This window comes from Odocoileus virginianus, chromosome 26, assembly GCF_023699985.2.
Source record: "Odocoileus virginianus isolate 20LAN1187 ecotype Illinois chromosome 26, Ovbor_1.2, whole genome shotgun sequence".
Classification (NCBI taxonomy): Eukaryota; Metazoa; Chordata; class Mammalia; order Artiodactyla; family Cervidae; genus Odocoileus; species Odocoileus virginianus.
Window position 1 is genome coordinate 40110834 of NC_069699.1, and position 22193 is coordinate 40133026.

The 22193-nt window shown below is 40.0% G+C and overlaps 1 protein-coding gene across 1 annotated transcript in view; it reads left to right on the plus strand.

The window, feature by feature from the left end:
• The first annotated feature begins 1666 nt into the window (after positions 1-1666).
• DENND6A (DENN domain containing 6A) overlaps positions 1667-22193 on the plus strand; it is a 50829-nt gene continuing 30302 nt past the window's right edge. The window contains exons 1-3 of the mRNA XM_020898901.2: positions 1667-1969; positions 16787-16825; positions 16922-16964. Coding sequence (XP_020754560.1) covers positions 1733-1969; positions 16787-16825; positions 16922-16964 — 319 coding nt within the window. The 5' untranslated portion in view covers positions 1667-1732. The remainder of the gene's footprint in view (positions 1970-16786; positions 16826-16921; positions 16965-22193) is intronic.

Below are 22193 nucleotides of genomic sequence, written 5' to 3' on the forward strand. Positions count from 1 at the left end.
TCGGGAAGATCCCCTGGAGGAGGGAATGGAAATGGAAACCCACTGCAGCATCCTTGCCTGGAGAATCCCACAGACAGAGAAACCTGGCGGTCTGCAGGCCATAGGTTCGCGAAGAGTTGGACATGACGGAAGCGACTTAGCACACATGCATCTTTTTGGCTGTTAGGAGAATCAGATAAAATAATCTGTGTAGAGACTTCCCTGGTGGCCCAGTGGTTGGGAGTCCACCAGCCGATGCAGGGGACACGGGCTCAATTCCTGGTCCAGGAAGATCCCACATGCCTCTGGACGACTAAGCTCCTGCGCCAGAACTACTGAGCCCAAGCTCTAGAGCCCCCACACCGCAACTACTGAAGCCGGCGCCTACCGTTCACGCGCCACAAGAGAGCCACCGTAATGAGAACGCCCACACACCTCAAAGACCCATCACAGCCAAAAAAATAACTATTGTTTTAAAAATTAAACACAGTGGAAAAATGCAGAAATGGTCACAAATAAGGAAGAAGAAGAATCGCCTTGTAAAGCAGGGGACACTGGAATTAAGATCTCACATGCTACACGCCCAGGGCAACTGAGTCCAAGTGCTCTGGACGCCCTGCACCACAGCAAGAGCCCGAGTGCCACAACTAAGATCAATACAGCCACATATTTGTTTTTTTTAAAGATAAAGTGTGTAAAAGCATGAACACTGTGCTGCTTTTGAAAAAACACGTTTATTGTGAGCTATTATCCATTGTCTTTTACTCATTTTCCTACTGGAGCATTACTGCGTGTTTCTTATTTACTTCCATTCTTCAGTTTATGCTCAGCTTAGTAGGTGCTGAACGAATCCCAGTCAGTAGTACCAGGGTGGATCCATAATCAGTCAACAGACCAAGTGCCTCCTGCTTACCTGGTCCAAAGCTGATCTCCAAGAATACTAAGCTTCAGGAGACTAGACTCTTGCTGGGAGACAGTAATCCATAGGTTGTCGTAGAGGTGCTCCAGAAAGGTGCGGAGATGTCTGAGTGTTGACTGAGTCACAGGAAACCAGGCCGAGAAAGATGGGAGGGGACTTTGTGGAGAGGACAATGCTCAATGAACGCACAGCAAATTGCCTGTGTGCATTGCAAACCTGCATCAGTTTTAATACTTGCTTGACTAGTCAGGTAACCTCTCAGAACCTCAGGTTATCTAAAAAGATGTAACATATCTATGTGTATATATCTATGTATACGTCCACATACATATGTATATGTCCACATACATATCTATGTATACGTATCTAGTATATGTCTACCCACTAGATTCAATGAAGTAATATTTGTAACTACTTCCTTGGCACTTCACCTGTCACAGAGTAAGTGTTCAATAAATGTTAACCACTGTTACCACAATGTTCTAACAATTTTGTAATACCTTATAATTACGAACGGTGTCATTCCAATTGTTTCCCTAGTCGTTGGACTGCGAAGAAAGGTTTCAGGATACACTGCTTCAGGCTTGACGAGCTTTAAAGCAAGGAGGCTAGAGCGGGCTTGACAGTTTCAGTCAAGTGCCTGCGCTACGTCGCCAAGTTCGGGGGGCGGGGCCAGCCGACCCGCGCAGAGCCGGACTCCCAGGGTCACGTGTGCCGCGGCCCCTCCCCGGCCGGGCCCGTCCCCCGCGGCTGCGACAGCTGCGGCTGCGCCTGCGCGGAGTCTGCGGCGCGGTCCTCCGAGGAGGCGGCGCGAACGGCCGGGGGGGGCGGCGGATGGCTCTGCGGGGCCTGGCAGGCTCGGGGCCCGGCTCCCGAGGGCCGTTGGACGAGGCGGTGGCGGCGGACAAGGAGCGCGAGGCGCCGGCAGTGGTGGTGGCGGGAGCCACGCCTGAGGACGATGAAGAGGACGAGGGCCGCAGCCGGGGCCTGCTGCGCTGGGACGGCTTCTCAGCCTGGCTGCACTGCGTGTGTGTGGTGGGCTTCGACCTGGAGCTGGGCCAAGCCGTGGAGGTGAGGCCCGGCCGCACCTTGTCCTCGCGCCGGGGCGGCTCCGTCAGAGCGTGTGACCCGCCGGCCGGCCTGGACCCCGGCCGCTGCGCATCCGGGCGTGGCCGGCGGCCCCTCCGCTGTCAGCCGGGCTGCGGTCCAGAGGCAGTTCCCGTGGGAGGCTCGTGGGCTGTGGCTAAGGGTGAAAAGTTCTCTGTAGGCCCCTCCTAAATACTTGCTGATGGTCGTATTTTCATTTTCTTTTAACCCGGTGTCACAGGAGTAACTAGAATGGTTAGCGGCTCCCGGAGAAGACCGCAGGCAGGATATTTGGGACTTTTTCAAGAAGCGAACAGTGTCCCTGACATATGGTGAATTAGAATAGCCAAACCTCAAACAACCAACTTTTTTTTTTTAGACTCAGATTGTTTTGGTCATTTGCAGCGACTCTTAAAGCACGCCACTCAGCCTAAGCCATTATGCTTATCTCAGCAGAGGTTTTCGCCTTTTCCTGCCTTTGTTCCTCATTTCTGTTACTTCTTGATGTTGCTTCTGAAACGGCCTGAAAGCTACCATCAAGACGAACAGAAGGAATATCGTTCGTTTGTGAATTTGTCGAGTTTTCCATCTTTCTTGCGCCTTGTTAAAAGGCATTGTAATCCTAACTACTCTTGACATTATTTAGGGCCCCTTGTGTAGCATAAGGGATTACTTGTTTTTGTGCATCCAAGAAAAGAACGACCGATGCTTAGAAGATATCTTTGTTTGGGTGGCAATGACAGATTTTAATGAATCATCTCATTCTGACTTCAGTGGCATGTGTTGTCTATGATAATTGTCCCGGGATGTATTTCTTCATGTGGAGTGTGTAGTCAGCCTGTCTTGTCTGTATTTTATGCAGCTTGATACACGTTGTGTGCTTGTGTTTCTTTGCTCAGCTGTGTCTCTCACTCTGCCAACCTTTAGACTGTAGCTCGCCAGGTTCCTCTGGCCATAGGGTTTTTTACGCAAGAATACTGGAGTGGTTGCCATTTCCATCTGCAGGGGAATCTCCTGACTCAGGGCTCGAACCCACGTCTCCTGTGTCTCCTGCGTTGGAGGCAGATTCTTTACCCGCTCAGACATTGTAAGATCTAGGTATTATCCTGGTTTCTGGGCATACATGAAGAATATACTCTAGCCTATATTTGTAGATTAAGACTACAATTTAGAAGAGAATCAAGAATTAATCACACTAGAGGATAGGGCTAAATGCAGTGCTTGGCACATGACACACTTCACTAAAAAAGTGATAGTACATAAACAGCACTTTAAGATGAAAACAACAGTTCCCAAGGCTATAAAGAAGAGATTTATAAATCATCTATCATTTACATTGACATATTAACCTGAAGCTATATATGTAGTAGAATACAATTTCGTTAGAAAGCATGCTGTAGTAGATTACATTTTTAAATAGTTAAAAGAGATCTATTTAGACTCACCATTTGGGCATTCTTTATAACACTTCTGTGTTTTTTCTGACCAAATAAATGATACTTAGCAAGTATTGAGGTACTCAAAAAATGTGAATCACTGAGACTGTTTAGGCTATTTTGAATTTCATTTCCTATTTCTTTACCCTGCATGGTGGCTCAGAGGGTAAAGCATCTGCCTGCAATGCGGGAGACCCAGGTTTGATCCCTGGGTCAGGAAGATCCCCTGGAGGAGGAAATGGCAACCCACTCCAGTACTCCTCCCTGGAAAATCCCATGAACAGAGAAGCCTGGTGCAGGCTACAGTCCATGGGTTGCAAAGAGTCGGACACGACTGATCGACTTTACTTTCACTTTTCCTATTTCTTTAGGTCTGTGGTCTTAATTTATTTTTTTCTGAAGATCCAAGGTGCAAATAAGTCACAAACTTCATGAGCTCTCACCATTAGGAAAATACTAATACAAAATCTTGTTTATGCTTCTACTAACTGGGGAGCCTTTATGGACCTCCTGATCCTTTGTCCTCAGATTAGAAATCACTGATTTTAGAAAGTGTAGGGTGAGGGTGGGGAAGTTTCCCTAATAAAGGATTCCAAGAAAAATACATTAAGAGGCAACACAATTTAATCTTGTTTTCTTTTCCTGAAAACTGTAGAATATTGCCACTTTTAATATGAAGAAAAGTATAAATTAACACTATAACAAGATAGTTGAAATATATATTTCACTTTTGTATTATGGCCATGCATGCATGCTAAATTGCTTCAGTTGGTGTCCAACTCTTTGCAACCATATGGACTGTAGCTTGCCAGGCTCATCTGTCTGGGATTCTCCAGGCATGAATACTGGAGTGAATTTCTGTGCCCTCCTCCAGGGGATCTTCCCGACCCAGGGATCAAACCTGTGTCTCTTAATGCCTCCTACATTGGCAGGCAGGTTCTTTACTACTAGCGCCACTTGGGAAGCCCCATTACCACCATATCAAGGCCAAAAATGGACAGGAGGGGTGGCTGTAATGGGACAAAAAAGATAAGTATAGAATTGTGTTGGGTAAATGGATTAATAGCTCCAGCCCTACTTCCTATAATGCACAACTATAGGGATTCAGAAGGGAAGTTAATTGAAAAATAGCTTAAAAACTAAGTTTAGACAGTGTATCCTCCACTTCAGTCCTATTATCAGAAATGCAGTTACCGAGTCTTTAGCTTGAGAGAGACTTAACAAGTCTGTGCTGCCATGACAGAAGTTACCACTTGCAAATTTTAAACAAATGCATAAACAATGCCACTTACTTAAGCTTAAATCCCTATTTAAGTAGAATATTGATCAAGAACTTAGATTCTAAGGCTGGACTACCTAGGCTTGAATCTGTGTGACTTAGGGCATGTTACTTAGCTTTCCTGAGCCTTACACTCCTCTGTGACAGGTTAACAGTGCCTATATCATGGCATTATTGTGAGGGTTAAATAAGTTAATGTTGATGAAGCATTTGGAACAGTACCTTGGATTCAATATGATCTATGTAAGTCTTTGGGAAGCACTGAAAATCTCTTTTTCAATGAAGAAAAGCCCTATGTTTAGCTTTGTGGAGATGAGGCCTTTAAACCTTAGTTTTCTCACCAGAAAAATGAAGTTGAAGTACTAGAATCGGTTTTGTTTTGTTTTAAATTGGGGAACTTTCTCTGTGTAAAAGAAAAAAAATCAGATGTACCTTAGTGGCTAATCTGGTTGATATGGGGCCAGTTTTGGACAACAGAAACTAAGCTATGGCTTAGGGGAAAAAAAGGCACACTTGCTAAGGCCACAGAGGTACTTCAAGTTGTCCAAGGTACAAACCTAAAGGGACTTAGAGAAAATGGCTAAAATCCAAAACCAGGAAAGCCTCCTCTTTATGCTCTTGTTTCATGGATTTTGTTCACGCTTTATGCTCCATTGCAAACTGACTTCTCTGCTTCTGTGATCTTTATGGCCAAGTTGCCCTTTTCAGCCACTTCAATGAAGAGAGTAAATGTCATTCCCATTCCAAACACCAGCGGAAGATACTCAGGCCTGGTTTGGGGCAGATTCTCACCGTGCTACAATCAGCTGAAGACCTAAGTGGTTAGCGTAGTGGTCTGTGTTGTGTAAAATGTCCCCTGGCAACCCTGACCTAGAAAGGAACAGTGAAGGAGCTCTTTCGAGCTGGGAAGAGACTGCAAAAGGTGTTGACTACAGGGGGTGTGCTCTTTCTTTCTCTTCCCCAGAAGTGGCCCTAGCATCACCACTGTGACACCATAGGTCCTGTGAAACAAGGTTTGAAATCTTCTTGGTTTTATATACTCTATGTCACTTCCAGCTCTGTAAAATTACCTGATTATATGGTAAACCCTTCATTATCTGAATTTAGAATTGCCTCATTTATTCCATGGTTTGTTTTTTTTTTCCTGATTGAGTAATAATATGCTCATTGTTGAAAATCTGACAAGAAAGGAAATTGTAAATACTGGAAAGCATCACTCATAACTATACTAAGAGATATTGGCATTTTTGTTAATGCTTTTTTTTTCTGTACATAATTTTGTATCTGTCAAGGACAAATTTGAATATTAAGAGCAGCAATCCTCTCAAATTTAAGTATAGAGAAATTGATTGTAAGGAGTCTTTTGGAACCCAGTTGCAGGAAGCGGGGTTAAACCTCATGGGATTTGGAAAGCCCCAGGCTTTTGCTTTTGTCTCTGTGGAGCTGTGTGGTCTTCTGTCTGCTTTTCTTTGCCTGTCTGTTCCATTCTTTGTGCTGAGGCTGGTTTCCTCTGCTAGGGTCTCAATTTCTGCTCCGCCATTTCACCTGACTTTGGGTTACCATCATACTGATTTTAGCCAAGCTTCTACTTTTGTATTCTGGAACCAGGCAGAAGCTCAGTTCAAATACTTGAGTATCTGATTGGTTCAGCATGGGTCAGGTGCTCCCTTTTGTTTAGTCAGCTGTGGTAAGGAGACAGGTTTCAGTAGTGGCCACTGAGGTTCTCCCCAGCAAAGGGAAGGGACACTTGAAAGCATGGTCTGGGCAGCAATCTCCCAAACAGGTCTGCTTTAAGAGTCTCCCTTTATTGGTAAGGATTCTAATAAACAGTTGCCATAGCATTAAAGATTCTTCATAGATATAATTTTATGGACCACCACTTATTTGACCATTTTCCCTAATTTAGGTATTTAGTAATTTCTATTTTTATTCACATTGTGAAGAGTTGTCTGCCACCTGTACACTCTTCCTTAGAGATAGTCTTCATTTTTGAGAGCCTTTAAATCCCTGGGTTAGGAAGATCCTCTTGAGAAGGGAACGGCAACCCACTCCAATATTCTTGTCTGGAAAATCCCATGGACAGAGGAGCCTGGTGGGCTGTAGTTCATGGGGTCACAAAGAGTTGGGCACAACTGAGCAACTGAGCCCACATGCACACTCACATGCAAATCATGTGAACTCACAGAACATGTAGAACATCATAGGAGGTCACCTCTTGAACCCTCCCAGCCTGCGATTTTATAAGAGTTGAGAAATCATTGGTGGCTTTCCCCCTCTTGAAGGCCGTGACCTATCAACTTGTTGGACAGAATTTCAATCTAGTGCAGAGAGCACAAGCTTGGGGTGTTGAACATATGCTAACAGATTTTTGGCCAATTTCTTCAGTTCTCTGAGTCTCATTTTCCCCAGCTATAAAATGGGAATATAATATCCTGCAAATGTTATTGGAGGTACTAAGTGAGATTAAAAGCATGTAAAAATTACTGTCATTTAATGCATGCCCAGTATGTTAGCTGCTTTTTATAATTAGTGTCCTCATACATTCAATAACCAGAAAGCACTCCTATTGTTTTGCCTTAAATTTATTTAAAAAATACACAGCTTTGGATGTGAATCATCCAAGCTAACCTTGTGTAAGTCACAAGTATTTAAAGCATTTTCTGGGAGTCAAGTTTCGTAGGTTTCACTTTGCTGATTATCTATGACATAACCTATTTATGTACATATAGTTTGTATTTCACCTCTTTGATGAAGAGAATTTCAAGTCAGTTAAATTATAAAAAGCAGGACAGTTTATAATCATTTGATTGTTGATCCTCCCCCAACCTTTTTTTTTTCCCCTAACAAATTGAAGATAAAGCTCTGCTCTTGGGTAAACTTAGGCTGATTTTAAAAGAGCATTTAGCAGAACTGACTCGCCTTTCTTTCCCTTCTGTTTTTTTTTTTTTTTTTTTGAGTCACTGCTTATGTGTTCTTATCCCCTAGCAAGGTAGAACCTAGAGTAGCCATCACGGTTTTCTGTATCTTAGCAAAGTTTCTGTTAATTTTCTGAGAAGGATAAAGGCAGTTACATGAAAGTTTTTCTTTGTTTCTTTCTCTCTTCTGGTGACTTAGAGCCTCAGTGTTTGATCCTCAGCATGTTCACTGTTTTAATTGAGATGGGTGTGTGTAATTGCATGTCATACTGTCCCATTGAGCCATCTATTCAGATATTTATTGGACACCTGCCATATCCAAACTTTGGAATGTTCTGGAGATAAAGCCTTGATCTTCTCTTCCTTCATTGAGAGTACAGTCTGGCATGGAAGGTAGGCTGTGCCGCGGTGAGTGTTAGGGTAGGGTTTGCAGGGTGTTAGTAGTGGCCTTTAGCTTCCCTGGGGCTTAGCCAGTAAAGAGTATGCACGCAGTGTAGGAGACCTGGGTTCCATCTCTGGGTCAGAAAGATGCCCTGGAGAAGGAAATTGCCTTCTTTCCTGGGAAATCCCATGGACACAAGCTGTAGGCCACAGCGTTGCCAGAGTCAGACACAACTAAACCACCACCACCAATGATGACCTTTAAATTTCGTTGTGAAATAGTAGCAGTTCATGGTAACTTGATGTAGCTCTATTATTTGAGATTTAAAACCTTAGTGACCTCTTGAGCTTCTTAGGCTCCCAGATTCTACAAAGGCTTCTTTGGTGGTAGTAATCTCCAATTCCTACCCTGGTAGCTTGGACGGTAAAGAGTCTGCCTGCAATGCGGGAGACCCGGGTTCGATCCCTGGGTCAGAAGATCCCCTGAAGAAGGAAATGGCAATCCACTCCAGTATTCTTGTCTGGAAAATTCCATGGATTAAGGTGACTGGTGGACTACAGTCGGACATGACTGAGTGACTAACATTTTCACTTTCGCTTTCATTTTTCGATCTCTGATTCAGTTATTAAATTATATAATCTGGAGATAATCTGGGAAGTTCTACTGTCAAGTTAGTTCTTTCACCAGTACTTTATGTTTTATACTTACTATGATGAATGATGTGAAATATGGAAAACTGTATCTAAACTTTACTCTTTAAAAAACTTTTTTCATAACTGGAAGAAGATTGCTTTACGCTCTTGTGTTGGTTTCTGCCATACAACATACAACAACACAAATCAGTCATAATTTGATAATTATATAAAATACTTATATATATTCCTTCCCTCTTGGGCCTCCCTTCCCTCCTCCCATAACAACTTCCCACTAACTACCTGTTTCACACACAATAAATTTTACTCTTTATTTTGAGAGAGCTGCTTTACTATCCATTCCGTGTTCAAACTGATCAGGTTTTCTAGTAGCATAATTTACGTTAGATCTTCAGCAAGCAGAAATTTTAGACTTGAGGATACTATGATTTCTGGCCATTTTTTCCACTTTTTAAAATCAGTAAACATTTTCATTGAAGTGTAACATACATATAGAAAAGTGTACAAATCCTAAGTCTATATTTTGGTGAATTTTCATAAAGTGAATGTGCCATATCACTACAGTAGAGATCAAGAAGCAATATTATTACTGCCCTCAAATTTCCTTTAGGTCCACTTTCAGTCACAACCCATTTCCCTTTCCCTCCTGCCCCTGGCAACCACTATCTGCTTTGCCTCTGTGGATTCTCTTTTTCTGTATGTTTCATATGAATGGAATCATAGAACATGTGGCCTTTTGTGTCTGGCTTCTTTTTTTTTTTTTCCATTTATTTTTATTAGTTGGAGGCTAATTACTTTACATCATTACAGTGGTTTTTGTCATACATTGATATGAATTAGCCATGGATTTACATGTATTCCCCATCCCGGTCCCCCCTCCCACCTCCCTCTCCACCCGATCCCTCTGGGTCTTCCCAGTGCACCAGGCCCGAGCACTTGTCTCATACACCCAACCTGGGCTGGTGATCTGTTTCACCCTAGATAATATACATGTTTCAATGCTGTTCTCTTGAAACATCCCACCCTCACCTTCTCCCAGAGTCCACAAGTCAGTTCTATACATCTGAGTCTCTTTCGCTTAGTATGTATTCAGGATTCATTCTTGTTGTAGAATGTATTGGTACTTCGTTCCTTTACATGGTTGAGTTTTATACCATTATTTGCATACATCACATTTTATTTATTTATTCATCATTTAATGAAAATTTAGATTGTTTCCACTTTTTGGCTATAATGAGTAATGCTGCTATAAACATTCATATACAGGTTTTTGTGTGAATGTATGTTTTCACTTCTCTTGAACCTATACACCTACAAATAAAATTGCTGAGATATATGGTAATTCCATGTTTAATGTTATGAGAAACCATTAAATGGTTTCCCAATGTGACTTCATTTTTTCTGTTTTCATCAATAATGTATGAGGGTTCTAATTTCCCCATATCCTTGCTACCACTTCTCTGTCCTTCGATTACAGCCACTGTAGAAGTGTGAGTTGGTGTCTTACTGTAATGTTACTTGCACTTCCCTAATGAGTAATGACATCGAGTGTCTTTTCATGCACTTATTGGCCTTTTGTATATCTTTTTTGGAGAAATGTCTACTCAAATCCTTTGCCCATTTAAAAATTGGGTTATTTGACTTTTTATTGTTGAAATGTAAGAACTCTATGGATCCTGTAGTCTTATAGTCATAAATCCTTGTCAGATTTATGATTTGCATCCATCCACCCATCCATCTGTCTCTTCATCTTATCTATCAGTATGGACTCAAGGATACTTATTTTATTATTTGGGTTACTACTGTTGTTTATGTTTTTGGTCAAATTTTTCCAGTTTTGGGCATTGGTACCGTTTTTTTTTTTTTTTTTTCTTTCAGATTGGTTTCTGTGTCCAGAAAATCATGCCTCCCCTTTTTTAAACACTTATTTTCTTTCTGGCACCACAAGATGCTCTAGGCTCATCCTCTATTTTTCCTGCCCTAGCCCTGTTATCAGCTACCTCTCCAAGGAACCCTGATTCTTTTTTACTAAAGAATGATACTTAGCAATTGACATTTGGGTTTTAGGTGTACTTATTACTACCGGGTATCATTGCTTTATTTTTCATATTTAAAAGTCTCTTAAAAGAGATATCATATTGTACTTACTATATCCTAAAATATTTTTCAGCCAGTTAAAACAATTACATAAGATAATACCAGTTGCAAAATGTAGACTTGTTTTTTGCCTATAAACAGTTTCCATTTGCAATACACTTATTGTTTGTTCATTGAAGACATAATTCTCATTGTGTTTCGAATTCATGCTCTCCTTCAGGTCATGATGTTTATATACAAGTTGATGTTTCTGTAAGAGATCAAGGCAAGTGTGTCTAGGGAAATGCAGCCTCTTCCAGGTCTGGAATGCCAGTCAGGGTCATGCAGTAGAGCCAAACATGTAGTCACATATGTCAGGTTGACACCCATTTGCACACAACTTGGGTGCATGGCAGGAATGAATTTTTTCCATGTCCAAGTGATACTGGCGGTAAGTTAGCTGGTATTCCTAATTTTCCTCCTCCTGGGACCATGATTATTTTCATGCCGAGGTGGGAATGGTAGGTATGTAAGGGCAAGTAGCAGAGACGTACCTTTGAATACACCCATTTAAAACATTTTGTAATATTCTTTTCCAGCAGATATATTAATATTTTTCTTAGGCATATTTTTTTCTGTCATATCATGATGTGAAATATGTGATCATATTTTGTTGCTGTTCAGTTGCTCAGTCGTGTCCAACTCTTTGTGACCCCATGGACTGCAGCATGCCAGGCTTCTCTGTCCCTCACTGTCTCCCAGAGTTTGCTCAAATCATGTTCATTGAGTCAATGATGCCATCCAACCATCTCATCCTCTGTCACCTGCTTCCCTTCCTGCCCTCAACCTTTCCCAGCGTCAGAGTCTTTTCCAATGAGTCGGCTCTTTGCATCAGGTTATCCAGGTATTGGAACTTCAACTTCAGCATTAGTCCTTCCAATGAATTCTCAGGGTTGATTACCTTTAGGATTGACTGGTTGGATCTCCTTGCAGTCCAAGGGCTCTCAAGAGTCTTCAACACCACAGTTCAAAAGCATCAATTCTTTGGTGCTCAGCCTTCTTCGTGGTCCAATTCTCACATCCATACATGACTGCTGAAAAAATCATAGCTTTGACTAGATGGACCTTTGTCAACTAAGTGATGTCTCTGCTTTTTAATACACTGTCTAGATTTGCCATAACTTTTCTCCCAAAAATAAGCATCTTTTAATTTCATGGCTGCAGTCACTGTTTGCACTGATTTTGGAGCCCAAGAAAATAAATCTGTCACTGTTTCCATTGTTTCCACGTCTGTTTGCTGTGGAGTGATGGGACTAGATGCCATGATCTTACTGTTTTGAATGTTGAGTTTTAGGCCAGCTTTTTCACTCTCCTCTTTCACCTTCATCAAGAGGCTCCTCAGTTTCTCTTTGCTTTCTGCCATAAAGGTTGTGTCATCTGCATATCTGAGGTTATTGATATTTCTCCTGGCAATCTTGATTCCAGATTGAGCTTCATCCAGCCTGTTACCATATTTAGGCCGTAATAATTATATAAAATAAAACTCAATTTTCTCTTGGGTTATTAACTGACCATGCCTCTCTCCCCTTTTTGTTGTAACATGGGAGATCTTAACATAGGTAACAAAACCAGACTGACATTTAGTTGATTCTGTCTCCCTTTGATGCCTCCTAGGAATACCAGTGGCTGGGGGGACAGAGATGCCTTTACTTGAGCTATGGAGTGAGAAAACTTCAAGTGAGAGGCATCTCCAGGTACTGGAGCCAATCTACACTTGGTTAATTCCCATGTAGGTATCAGGAGCTAACTGACCAAACTAATAGTCATTGCCCAAACTTATATTTTCCTGGAGGAGGGCATGGCAACCCACTCCAGTGTTCTTGCCTGGAGAATCCCCATGGACAGAGGAGCCTGGTGGGCTAGAGTCCATGGGGTCACAAAGAGTTAGACACAACTGAGTGACAAAGCACAAATTTATATTTAAGCTTTTTTTAAAAAAACAAAATGAAGTATGTATGTAGAAATTAATTCTAGTAACAGTGGCAGTTTGTTCACTTCTAAATACTTGGTGGTGGTTACTTTTCTTTCTTTTGTTTTTTAAAATAGGGAGTTGAGATTTTTAAAGTTAAGTATGAATTTTTCTGATCTTACGTACAATGTGGCCATTTCAGTAGCTATAGCATATAAATATACATTGTTTCTTTTACAATATCATATTTGTTCCAAAATAAGACACTGATTAGTTCTAACAGAATACATTAAAATGAAATTCTAAATACTATTTGATAGTCTAGTACAATCTTTAGTTTTTAAGTGGTGGAGTTTTTATTTATTTATTTATTTATTTATTTATTTATTTATTCATTTATATTTTGCCCTGGCTGTGCGGCTTCTGGGATCCTACTTCCCTGATCAGGGGTCGAACCCAGGTCTCCTGAAGTGGAAAGGTGGAGTTCTAAGCACTGGGCCACCAGGGAATTCCATAAAAGGCAGACTTTGATAGATTATACAGTTTTCATATCTTTTTAAAAAGTTACTTATTAATATATATAGCATATATAAGCCCCTTAAATACATACATACATACATGTTTATATATTTAAGGTACTGCTATATGTGGGTACTGTTTATACTGCTATAAAAGATAGCAATGTTGTTTTTTATATTATCATGCTAATATTTAAGAAACCAAAATCCAAAGGAACCATGGTTGATGTCTTCATGTAACACCAAAAAATCTAACTTTGTGTATTTGCTTTTCAATTGATGTTTTAATTTGAGGAAATAAAAATTTGAAGGGCATTCACATAAAAGTGATTTTAGAGCCTAAGGTGAAGCTGTTACAGACCACTAAATTTGTCAATATGTTTTAGACCAGCAAACTCTAGTGTAATTTACATGTAATGAGGTTTTCATAAATATGGCTAAATAGATTATAAATTTGCCATTTCTACTTTAAAGGTGACAAAGGAAAGTGATCTCAAGGTGAAGCAAGGAAGATCTATGTACACTTAAGACAACATTTTACCAAATATAGAATTGTCAAATAGAACTAATGTGAGAGTATATCCACTGATTGGAGAAATATTTCTTTAGTGTCTACTATGCACCAGAAACAGTTCTAGGTGTGAAAAGAGAGTTGAACAAAACAGACTAGTTTCTTACCTTCATTAGTTGTGGAGACAGATTAAGTGAGGTTGGTCACAACATGGGATACAAAGCAAAACAGAGCAAATGTTGAATTGGTGTCATTCTCTATTCCAGGAATAGAACATACCAGCTGGGTGTTTTCGTGTGACGTATCAGCTCCGTAGATCCACCCCGTACCCCTGAATTGAGAAAGAGTGTATGTCCCACCCTGGCTGTGGGGGAAGAGGGTTGCGATTGCGTATTAATGAGTGCCACTGTGGGTGGGATGAGGAGTGGTGGCTTGTGTACTTTGATATCAGACAGACCTAAGTTCAAGGCCTGGCTCTGGCACCTACTAAATGAATAAATTTTAGGAGAGTTATGTAGCTAATGTGTACTTGTCCCCTCTTCTCTAAAGATGAGAAGAATTGACAGAGTTGTTATGAAAATTAGAAACTCTGAAAGATGCTCAGAAAATGCTAATTCTCATCTTTTTATCTTACCTTCATTTTCTTATATGTAAAATGGTGATACCATTTTACTAGCCTCGTCTATTATTGTGAGAACTAAATAAATGAAATAAATATGTGAAACCACTTTAATATGGTTTATTATGCGCGCTCTCTCTCTCCCTCTGTAGTCGCTAAGTCATGTCCGACTCTTGCGACCCCATGGACTGTAGCCTGTCAGGCTCCTCTGTCCATGGGATTCTCCAGGCAAGAATACTGGAGTGGATTGCCATTTCCTTCTCCAGGGGATCTTCCCAACCCTAGAATCAAACCCGGGTCTCCTGTATTGCAGGCAGATTATTTACCGGCTGAGCTATGAGGGAAGCCCCGTTATGTGCTATTACTATATGTTATTTCTGGAAATGTAAGATTTTCAGACTCTTGGACAACTGGAGAATAGAAGAACTCATGGATTCTTCCAGAACTGAGAAGCCATGGATCCTCACATTAGCAAGCCAGTATTAAAACAGTTCGGCTACATTTTGTGTGTTTTTTTTCACCTTTTGCTTATCAGCCACTAGCTAACCTGCTCCTCAGAGTAGCCCTCTTTTCTTCACATTCCAGAGAATCTGTACTGGCCCAACTTGGGCACTGGTATTTGGGCAGAATTTTCATGCCCAGCCACATCTGGGCAGATGATTGATTGATGTGTAGAGTGGGTGCCCTTGGCTCTGGTGTTTGCTCATGCTTATTGAGGCCTCATCTTACTTGCTTTGTGGGGGCTCTGAGGCAGGAGTTTCCCTCAGAAGGTAGCTGTGGTCACTGCAGGCACTAAACGGAGCTGTTTAGGAATGTGTTCTGATTATTAAAGGGATTGGAGAAATCGGAATAGGCTATATGGCAGGAAGGTGGCCTCTGAGATTTCTTAAACTGCAGGTAATTATTTTTTCCTTTTAATTTTAATAAGTAATGATTTGTATTTCTTGGAATCAACTGAAAATTATTTCTTGAAGTAGCTACCAGCTGATAGATCAAGTTCTCTTTAGATTTTAGGCTACAAAAAAAAGACTTCATAAACTTTGAGTTGCTGGCAATTCAGTTGGTAAATTTTTTTAAACTTTTTATTAAAGTTTAGTTGACTTATAATGCTGTGCTAGTTTAAGGTATACAGGAAAGTGAATCAGTTACATGTATACATATATCCACTCATTTTTTTCTCATATAGGCCATTACAAGAGTACTGAGTAGAGTTTTCTATGCTGTAGTCCTTATTGAAAGTGAAAGTTGCTCAGTTGTGTCCAACTCTTTGTGACCCCATGGACTATACAATCCATGAAATTCTCCAGGCCAGAATACTGGAGTGGGTAGCCTTTCCCTTCTCCAGGGAATCTTCCCAGCCCAGGGACTGAACCCAGGTCAATTGATTGAATGGATTAAACCCAGGTCTCCTGCATTGCAGGTGGATTCTTTACCAACTAAGCTATCAGGGTAATAATGATCAAGTAGATATGAAAAAGATGGAAAAATTTTGTATATATATTTATCAAAAATACTGGAATGGGTAGCTGTTCCCTTCCCCAGGGGATCTTCCCAACCCAGGTATTGAACCCAGGTCTCTTGCATTGCGGATGGATTCTTTACCATCTCAGCCACCAGGGAAGCCCATAGTCCTTATTAGTTATCTGTTTTACATGTGATAGTGTGTATGTATCAGTCCCAGTCTCCTAGTTCATCCCTGCCCCCTGCCATTTCTGGTAAACATGTTTGCTTTCTTTATTTATGACTCTACTTCTGTTTTGAAATTAAGTTCATTAGTACCTTTTTTAGATTCCACATATAAGCAATGTCATATGATATTTGCCTTTCTGTGTCTGACTTATTTAGTATGATAGTCTTTAGGTCCATCTGTTTTGCTTCAAAGGGCATTACTTTGTTTCTTTTATGGCTAAGTAATATTCCTTTGTACATACATACCACTTCTTTATCCATTCCTCTGTTGATGGACAGTTACGTTGCTTCCATGTTCTGGCTATTATGAATAGTGCTGCTATGAACATTGGGATGCATGTGTCTTTTCAAAGTATGGTTTTCTCTGGGTATATGCCCAGGAGTGGGATTGCTGGGTCATATGGTATTTCTCATATTTTAAGGACTCTTCATGCTGTTCTGCATAGTGGCTATACCAATTTACATTCCCACTATCAGTGTAGAAGGGTTTCCTTTTCTCCACAGGTAAATTATTCTTGATAACTCAAAATTTCACCCAAGTTTTAGAGATAACTTTAAAACTTTTTTTTTTTTTTGCCAAATGTAAACCCTACTTAATTCTCCCAGCTTCTCCTGTGTTTCATTGTTAAATTTGTGAACTATTTCTTAAAACAATTTGATAATAGCCGACTAGTATTTTAGAAGTACCTACTAATGTTTATAATATATACTTCACATATTTATCTAGCAAAATTTAACTCTTCTTTTTCTTCCAGGTAATCTATCCTCAGCATTCCAAACTTACTGATAAAGAAGTAAGTAACTATATTGCTCTAGGTTGTTTACTGTTGCATTTCTGTTTTTATTGGTGTATATGTGTCAGCATATATAGTTTTTGTTTTCTTTTTCAGAAAACCAATATTTGCTATTTGTCTTTTCCAGATTCAAATTCAGGTAACTATTTTTCATGTGGTGTTTCTGTTGAATTTTATATTGAGAATACTGATTTTTTTCTTAATATGGGAAAATTAATTAAAATAGCATAGCAGAATGCAAAGTCATTTTCAGCTTAACGGATTAGTGATTTTGATTGCTAGTTTATGATGTCTAGTCACATCTTACTTATGTTGGTGTTAGTTGTTAAACTTTTAAAGTAACTGTTAACTTGTAATGAGGTAAAATAGCATGGAACAATAAACTGTTGAAATAATGGAGAGCCTGAAAATCAGCAACATTGGTATGTTTGAGGATTTATAGTAAGTAGTTTTCTTTTAGTTCCAAGAACTCTGTAAAAGTAGAGACTTAAAAAAATATCAGGGTAAACATGGTTATAAAGCCTGGCCATCAGTTATTTGCATAAGTTTATATGAGTTAGTATATATAAAGCATTTGGAATAGCGCTTGACTGTAGAAAGTACTTTATAAGTGTTTGCTATTATTAAACTTGGTTTTGCTGGTCTCTTTCAAAACTCTCTCTTTGTGTGACCCTAATTGTTGAAATCTTTCAGGTTGCCTTTTGTGTTTCACTTTCAAAATAGTTTTTCAGGCTTATAGTGACCAGAACACAACTTCTTAGACCACACAGTTATAATCCTGTGACTCAAAGGCACTTCAGATTCCTTTTCCTTTGTCGTTACTTCTAATATCCTGTTAATTTAGTTTAGACAATCTGATCTGGGAGACTTGACATTTTAGTTTTTTATAGCATTTTCTCTTTTCCTTATAAATGCTTCCAGAGTTTTTTTCCTATACATTTTGAACTCAGCTTTCATGAAATATGTAAGAAAAAAAATAATTTAGTAAAAAAAAAAGATGGCTTTGAGAAATCCCAGGAGGACTTTTGTTGTGATCTGGATTATCAGACTCTTTTTGCATGTTTTGCCTGTTAATGAGAGAATGATAGAGGCCTAATAGTTTCTCTCCTTATTTCATGTAACATTTTCCTTACAAAGCACATACATGTAGTTCTGATTTAGTGAGTGTTGGATTGGACTTCCAAGATTCAGGGTCAGCTGAGTTGTATGGATTACAGGATGAACAGACTTTATGTGATTGGAATCCCAGTGGATTACCCTTGCACACTCTTCTCTTTCAGATCATGGCTGGTTTTCATGGCCCTCTTTCACCTCTCTCAGTTTAGTTCAGTCGCTAAGTCGTGTCCAACTCTTTGCGACCCCATAAATCACACCACGCCAGGCCTCTCTGTCCATCACCAACTCCCGGAGTTTACTCAAACTCATGCCCATCGAGTTGGTGATGCCATCCAGCCATCTCATCCTCTGTCGTCCCCTTCTCCTCCTGCCCCCAATCCCTCCCAGCATCACGGTCTTTTCCAGTGAGTCAACTCTTCACATGAGGTGGCCAAAGTACTGGAGTTTCAGCTTCAGCATCAGTCCTTCTAATGAACACCCTGGACTGATCTCCTTTCGGATGGACTGGTTGGATCTTCTTGCATTCCAAGGCACTCTCAAGAGTCTTCTCCAACATCACAGTTCAAAAGCATCAATTTTTCAGCACTCAGCTTTCCTCACAGTCCAACTCTCACATCCATACATGACCACTGGAAAAAGCATAGCCTTGACCAGACGGACCTTTGTTGGCAAAGTAATGTCTCTGCTTTTTAATATGCTATCTAGGTTGGTCATAACTTTCCTCTCTACATGCGCATAAAAACTAAGACATTAATTGGATAGTCTTTTGTAGTTTTGTAGTTAGTCTCTGTATGAGTCATTTTCTTATTGGAACGTAAACTCAAGTGTAAATCTGTGAAAATGAGAGTTCGTTCAGGGAATTCTCTGGCGGTCCAGTGGTTAGGACTCCATGGGGCCAAAAAGAAGAATGTGTTTGGCAAATAATTTCACAATTTGTATGGAAATACAAAAAACCTCGAATAGCCAAAGTAATCTTGAGAAAGAAGAATGGAACTGGAGGAGTCAACCTGCCTGACTTCAGACTATACTACAAAGCCACAGTCATCAAGACAGTATGGTACTGGCACAAAGACAGAAATATAGATCAATGGAACAGAATAGAAAGCCCAGAGATAAATCCACGAACCTATGGTCACCTTATCTTCGACAAAGGAGGCAAGGGTATACAATGGAAAAAAGACAACGTCTTTAACAGGTGGTGCTGGGAAAACTGGTCAACCACCTGTAAAAGAATGAAACTAGAACACTTTCTAACACCTTACACAAAAATAAACTCAAAATGGATTAAAGATCTAAATGTAATACCAGAAACTATAAAAGCCCTAGAGGAGAACATAGGCAAAACACTCTCCGACATAAATCACAGCAGGATCCTCTATGACCCACATCCCAGAATATTAGAAACAAAAGCAAAAATAAACAAATGGGACCTAATGAAACTTAAAAGCTTTTGCACAACAAAGGAAACTATAAGCAAGGTGAAAAGACAGCCCTCAGATTGGGAGGAAATAATAGCAAACGAAGCAACAGACAAAGGATTAATCTCAAAAATATACAAGCAACTCCTCCAGCTCAACTCCAGAAAAATAAATGACCCAATCAAAAACTGGGCCAAAGAACTAAACAGACATTTCTCCAAGGAAGACATACAGATGGCTAAAAAACACATGAAAAGATGCTCAACATCACTCATTATCAGAGAAATGCAAATCAAAACCACAATGAGGTACCATTACACACCAGTCAGGATGGCTGCTATCCAAAAGTCTACAAGCAATAAATGCTGGAGAGGGTGTGGAGAAAAGGGAACCCTCTCACACTGTTGGTGGGAACGCAAACTAGTACAGCCGCTATGGAAAACAGTGTGGAGATTTCTTAAAAAACTGGAAATAGAACTGCCATATGACCCAGCAATCCCACTTCTGGGCATACACACCGAGGAAACCAGATCTGAAAGAGACACGTGCACCCCAATGTTCATTGCAGCACTGTTTATAATAGCCAGGACATGGAAGCAACCTAGATGCCCATCAGCAGACGAATGGATGAGGAAGCTGTGGTACATATACACCATGGAATATTACTCAGCCATTAAAAAGAATTCATTTGAATCAGTTCTAATGAGATGGATGAAATTGGAGCCCATTATACAGAGTGAAGTAAGCCATAAAGATAAAGACCATTACAGTATACTAACACATATATATGGAATTTAGAAAGATGGTAATATGACCCTACATGCAAAACAGAAAAAGAGACGCAGATGTATAGAACAGACTTTTGGACTCTGTGGGAGAAGACAAGGGTGGGATGTTTCAAGAGAACAGCATCGAAACATGTATATTATCTAGGGTGAAACAGATCACCAGCCCAGGTTGGATGCGTGAGACAAGTGCTCAGACCTGGTGCACTGGGAAGACCCAGAGGGATCGGGTCGAGAGGGAGGTGGGAGGAGGGATCGGGATGGGGAATACATGTAAATCCATGGCTGATTCATGTCAGTGTGTGACAAAACCCACTACAATATTGTAAAGTAATTAGCCTCCAACTAATAAAAATAAAGGAAAAAAATATCATCTTTAAATTGTCAAAAAAAAAAAAATAAGAATGTGTTCGGTATTTTAGGCATTTGAATGACCTATGTATGTTTTGTAATGCCTTTTTATAGGCTGCACATCAAATGAAGTATTAAAAGTATGGTTGGTGCTTAGAAGTAAAGTTGACAAAAGATCTTAAAAATCAGTGCCTTGCCATCTTAACAGATGAATATTAATCTAGACAGCAAGAGACTGCATTTTGTACATATTTGAGATCGCTCTTCTCAACTGTGATTGTCCAAATAGTTTGTTTCACTTCTGTGTTCATTAAATGGAAGTTAAAATCAGTACTGTGCCAACTTTGGAATGGATTTGATTTTTCCCGAGATAGCTGTATTGTTGCAGAAGATGGAGTAAAGCAGTCTTTAGGAGAGAATCATAACCTAGCTTTAGTTTCCATGGTGCACACTTAAAAAGAAAGCAAAACAGCATTTAGACTTTGTGGTAAATTCTACAGGTAACAAAGAATTGGAGATTCTTAATGGGAGGATTTGGCAGTCCACTTCCTCTCCGCACTGCCAACACACACATCTTAGATACTGTGACTTTAGAAAAAAGTTTGGTTTGGTTTTAGATTTCAGTCTTTTGTTCCATTTGAATGGCTTTTATCTTTAGGAACCTATGTTTAAAGGATGTTTTCTGTCTGGTAAATATTTGTCAGCTATTTTCTCATTATTTACTATTAATATCATTTGGATATATGCATTCCTGAGCCTTGGACTATAATCACCATGTTCTAAACATGACCAGAGGGAAAACTCAGCATTAGTAGAGAGTTTCAAGTACAGATGAATCCAAGGGAAAGATTAATCCTTATTCTGGATGGATTAGATGTACAGATGATATTTGTCTCAGCAGGTTATTTTTTCTCTGTAAACAGCTGGGCTATCGTCATGTGTTTTACACTTGTTTTACACTTGGTGGTGAAAGCAGTGCACCTCGCATTCTCACACTCCTCTGTGTTGAAGGACCATTTGGATTTTTAAAAAATTTCCAATCTGTGTGGACCAGTGCTTTTACAGAATGCTATATACATGAATTTTTAGAACCATGAAAAGGGGAAAAACCAAAGAAATACAAAATGAAAGTCCGGATTTGTCATGGAAATAGCAAATTGCTACAAGGGTTTCTAAATGTGTACTCTCGATTTGAGTTTTTATTGTGTCATGTGTTGTGACAAGAGTCAGTCTGTGGACTACACTTTGAGAAGCTCTGCTCTAAACTCTTTCTCAGCATTTCCAGCTCTCATCTCAGAGAGAGTAACTACATAGAGTTGAAGGCCAGGAATGGGGCTCATGCTTAAAGTCTCATGTTTTCTTTTATTAGTCTTACTCTGATCTGTTCTATAGCTGTTTTCTGCTAAAATAAAAATACTCTGAAGTTGTCTCTTCCCTTTAGGAAAAAATATGTAAGTTTTTTCCTCAAATCTCAGGTAATATTTTTGATATGGGAAAGTGTCTTCTGTTCACCTGTAGCTTTGCAGTCTTGGTTTGATTGGCAGATGTAGAAGATAAAATCACCTGTGCCACTGATAATTTTAAAATGGGAGGAGAGCTGTTTGTGGCATACCACATGGCATTTGTATGGGAGTTGCTGAAACTGACAGGACTGGCCCAGAAACCAGTGAGTTCAGCAACTCTTCAGTCAGAGGTGTA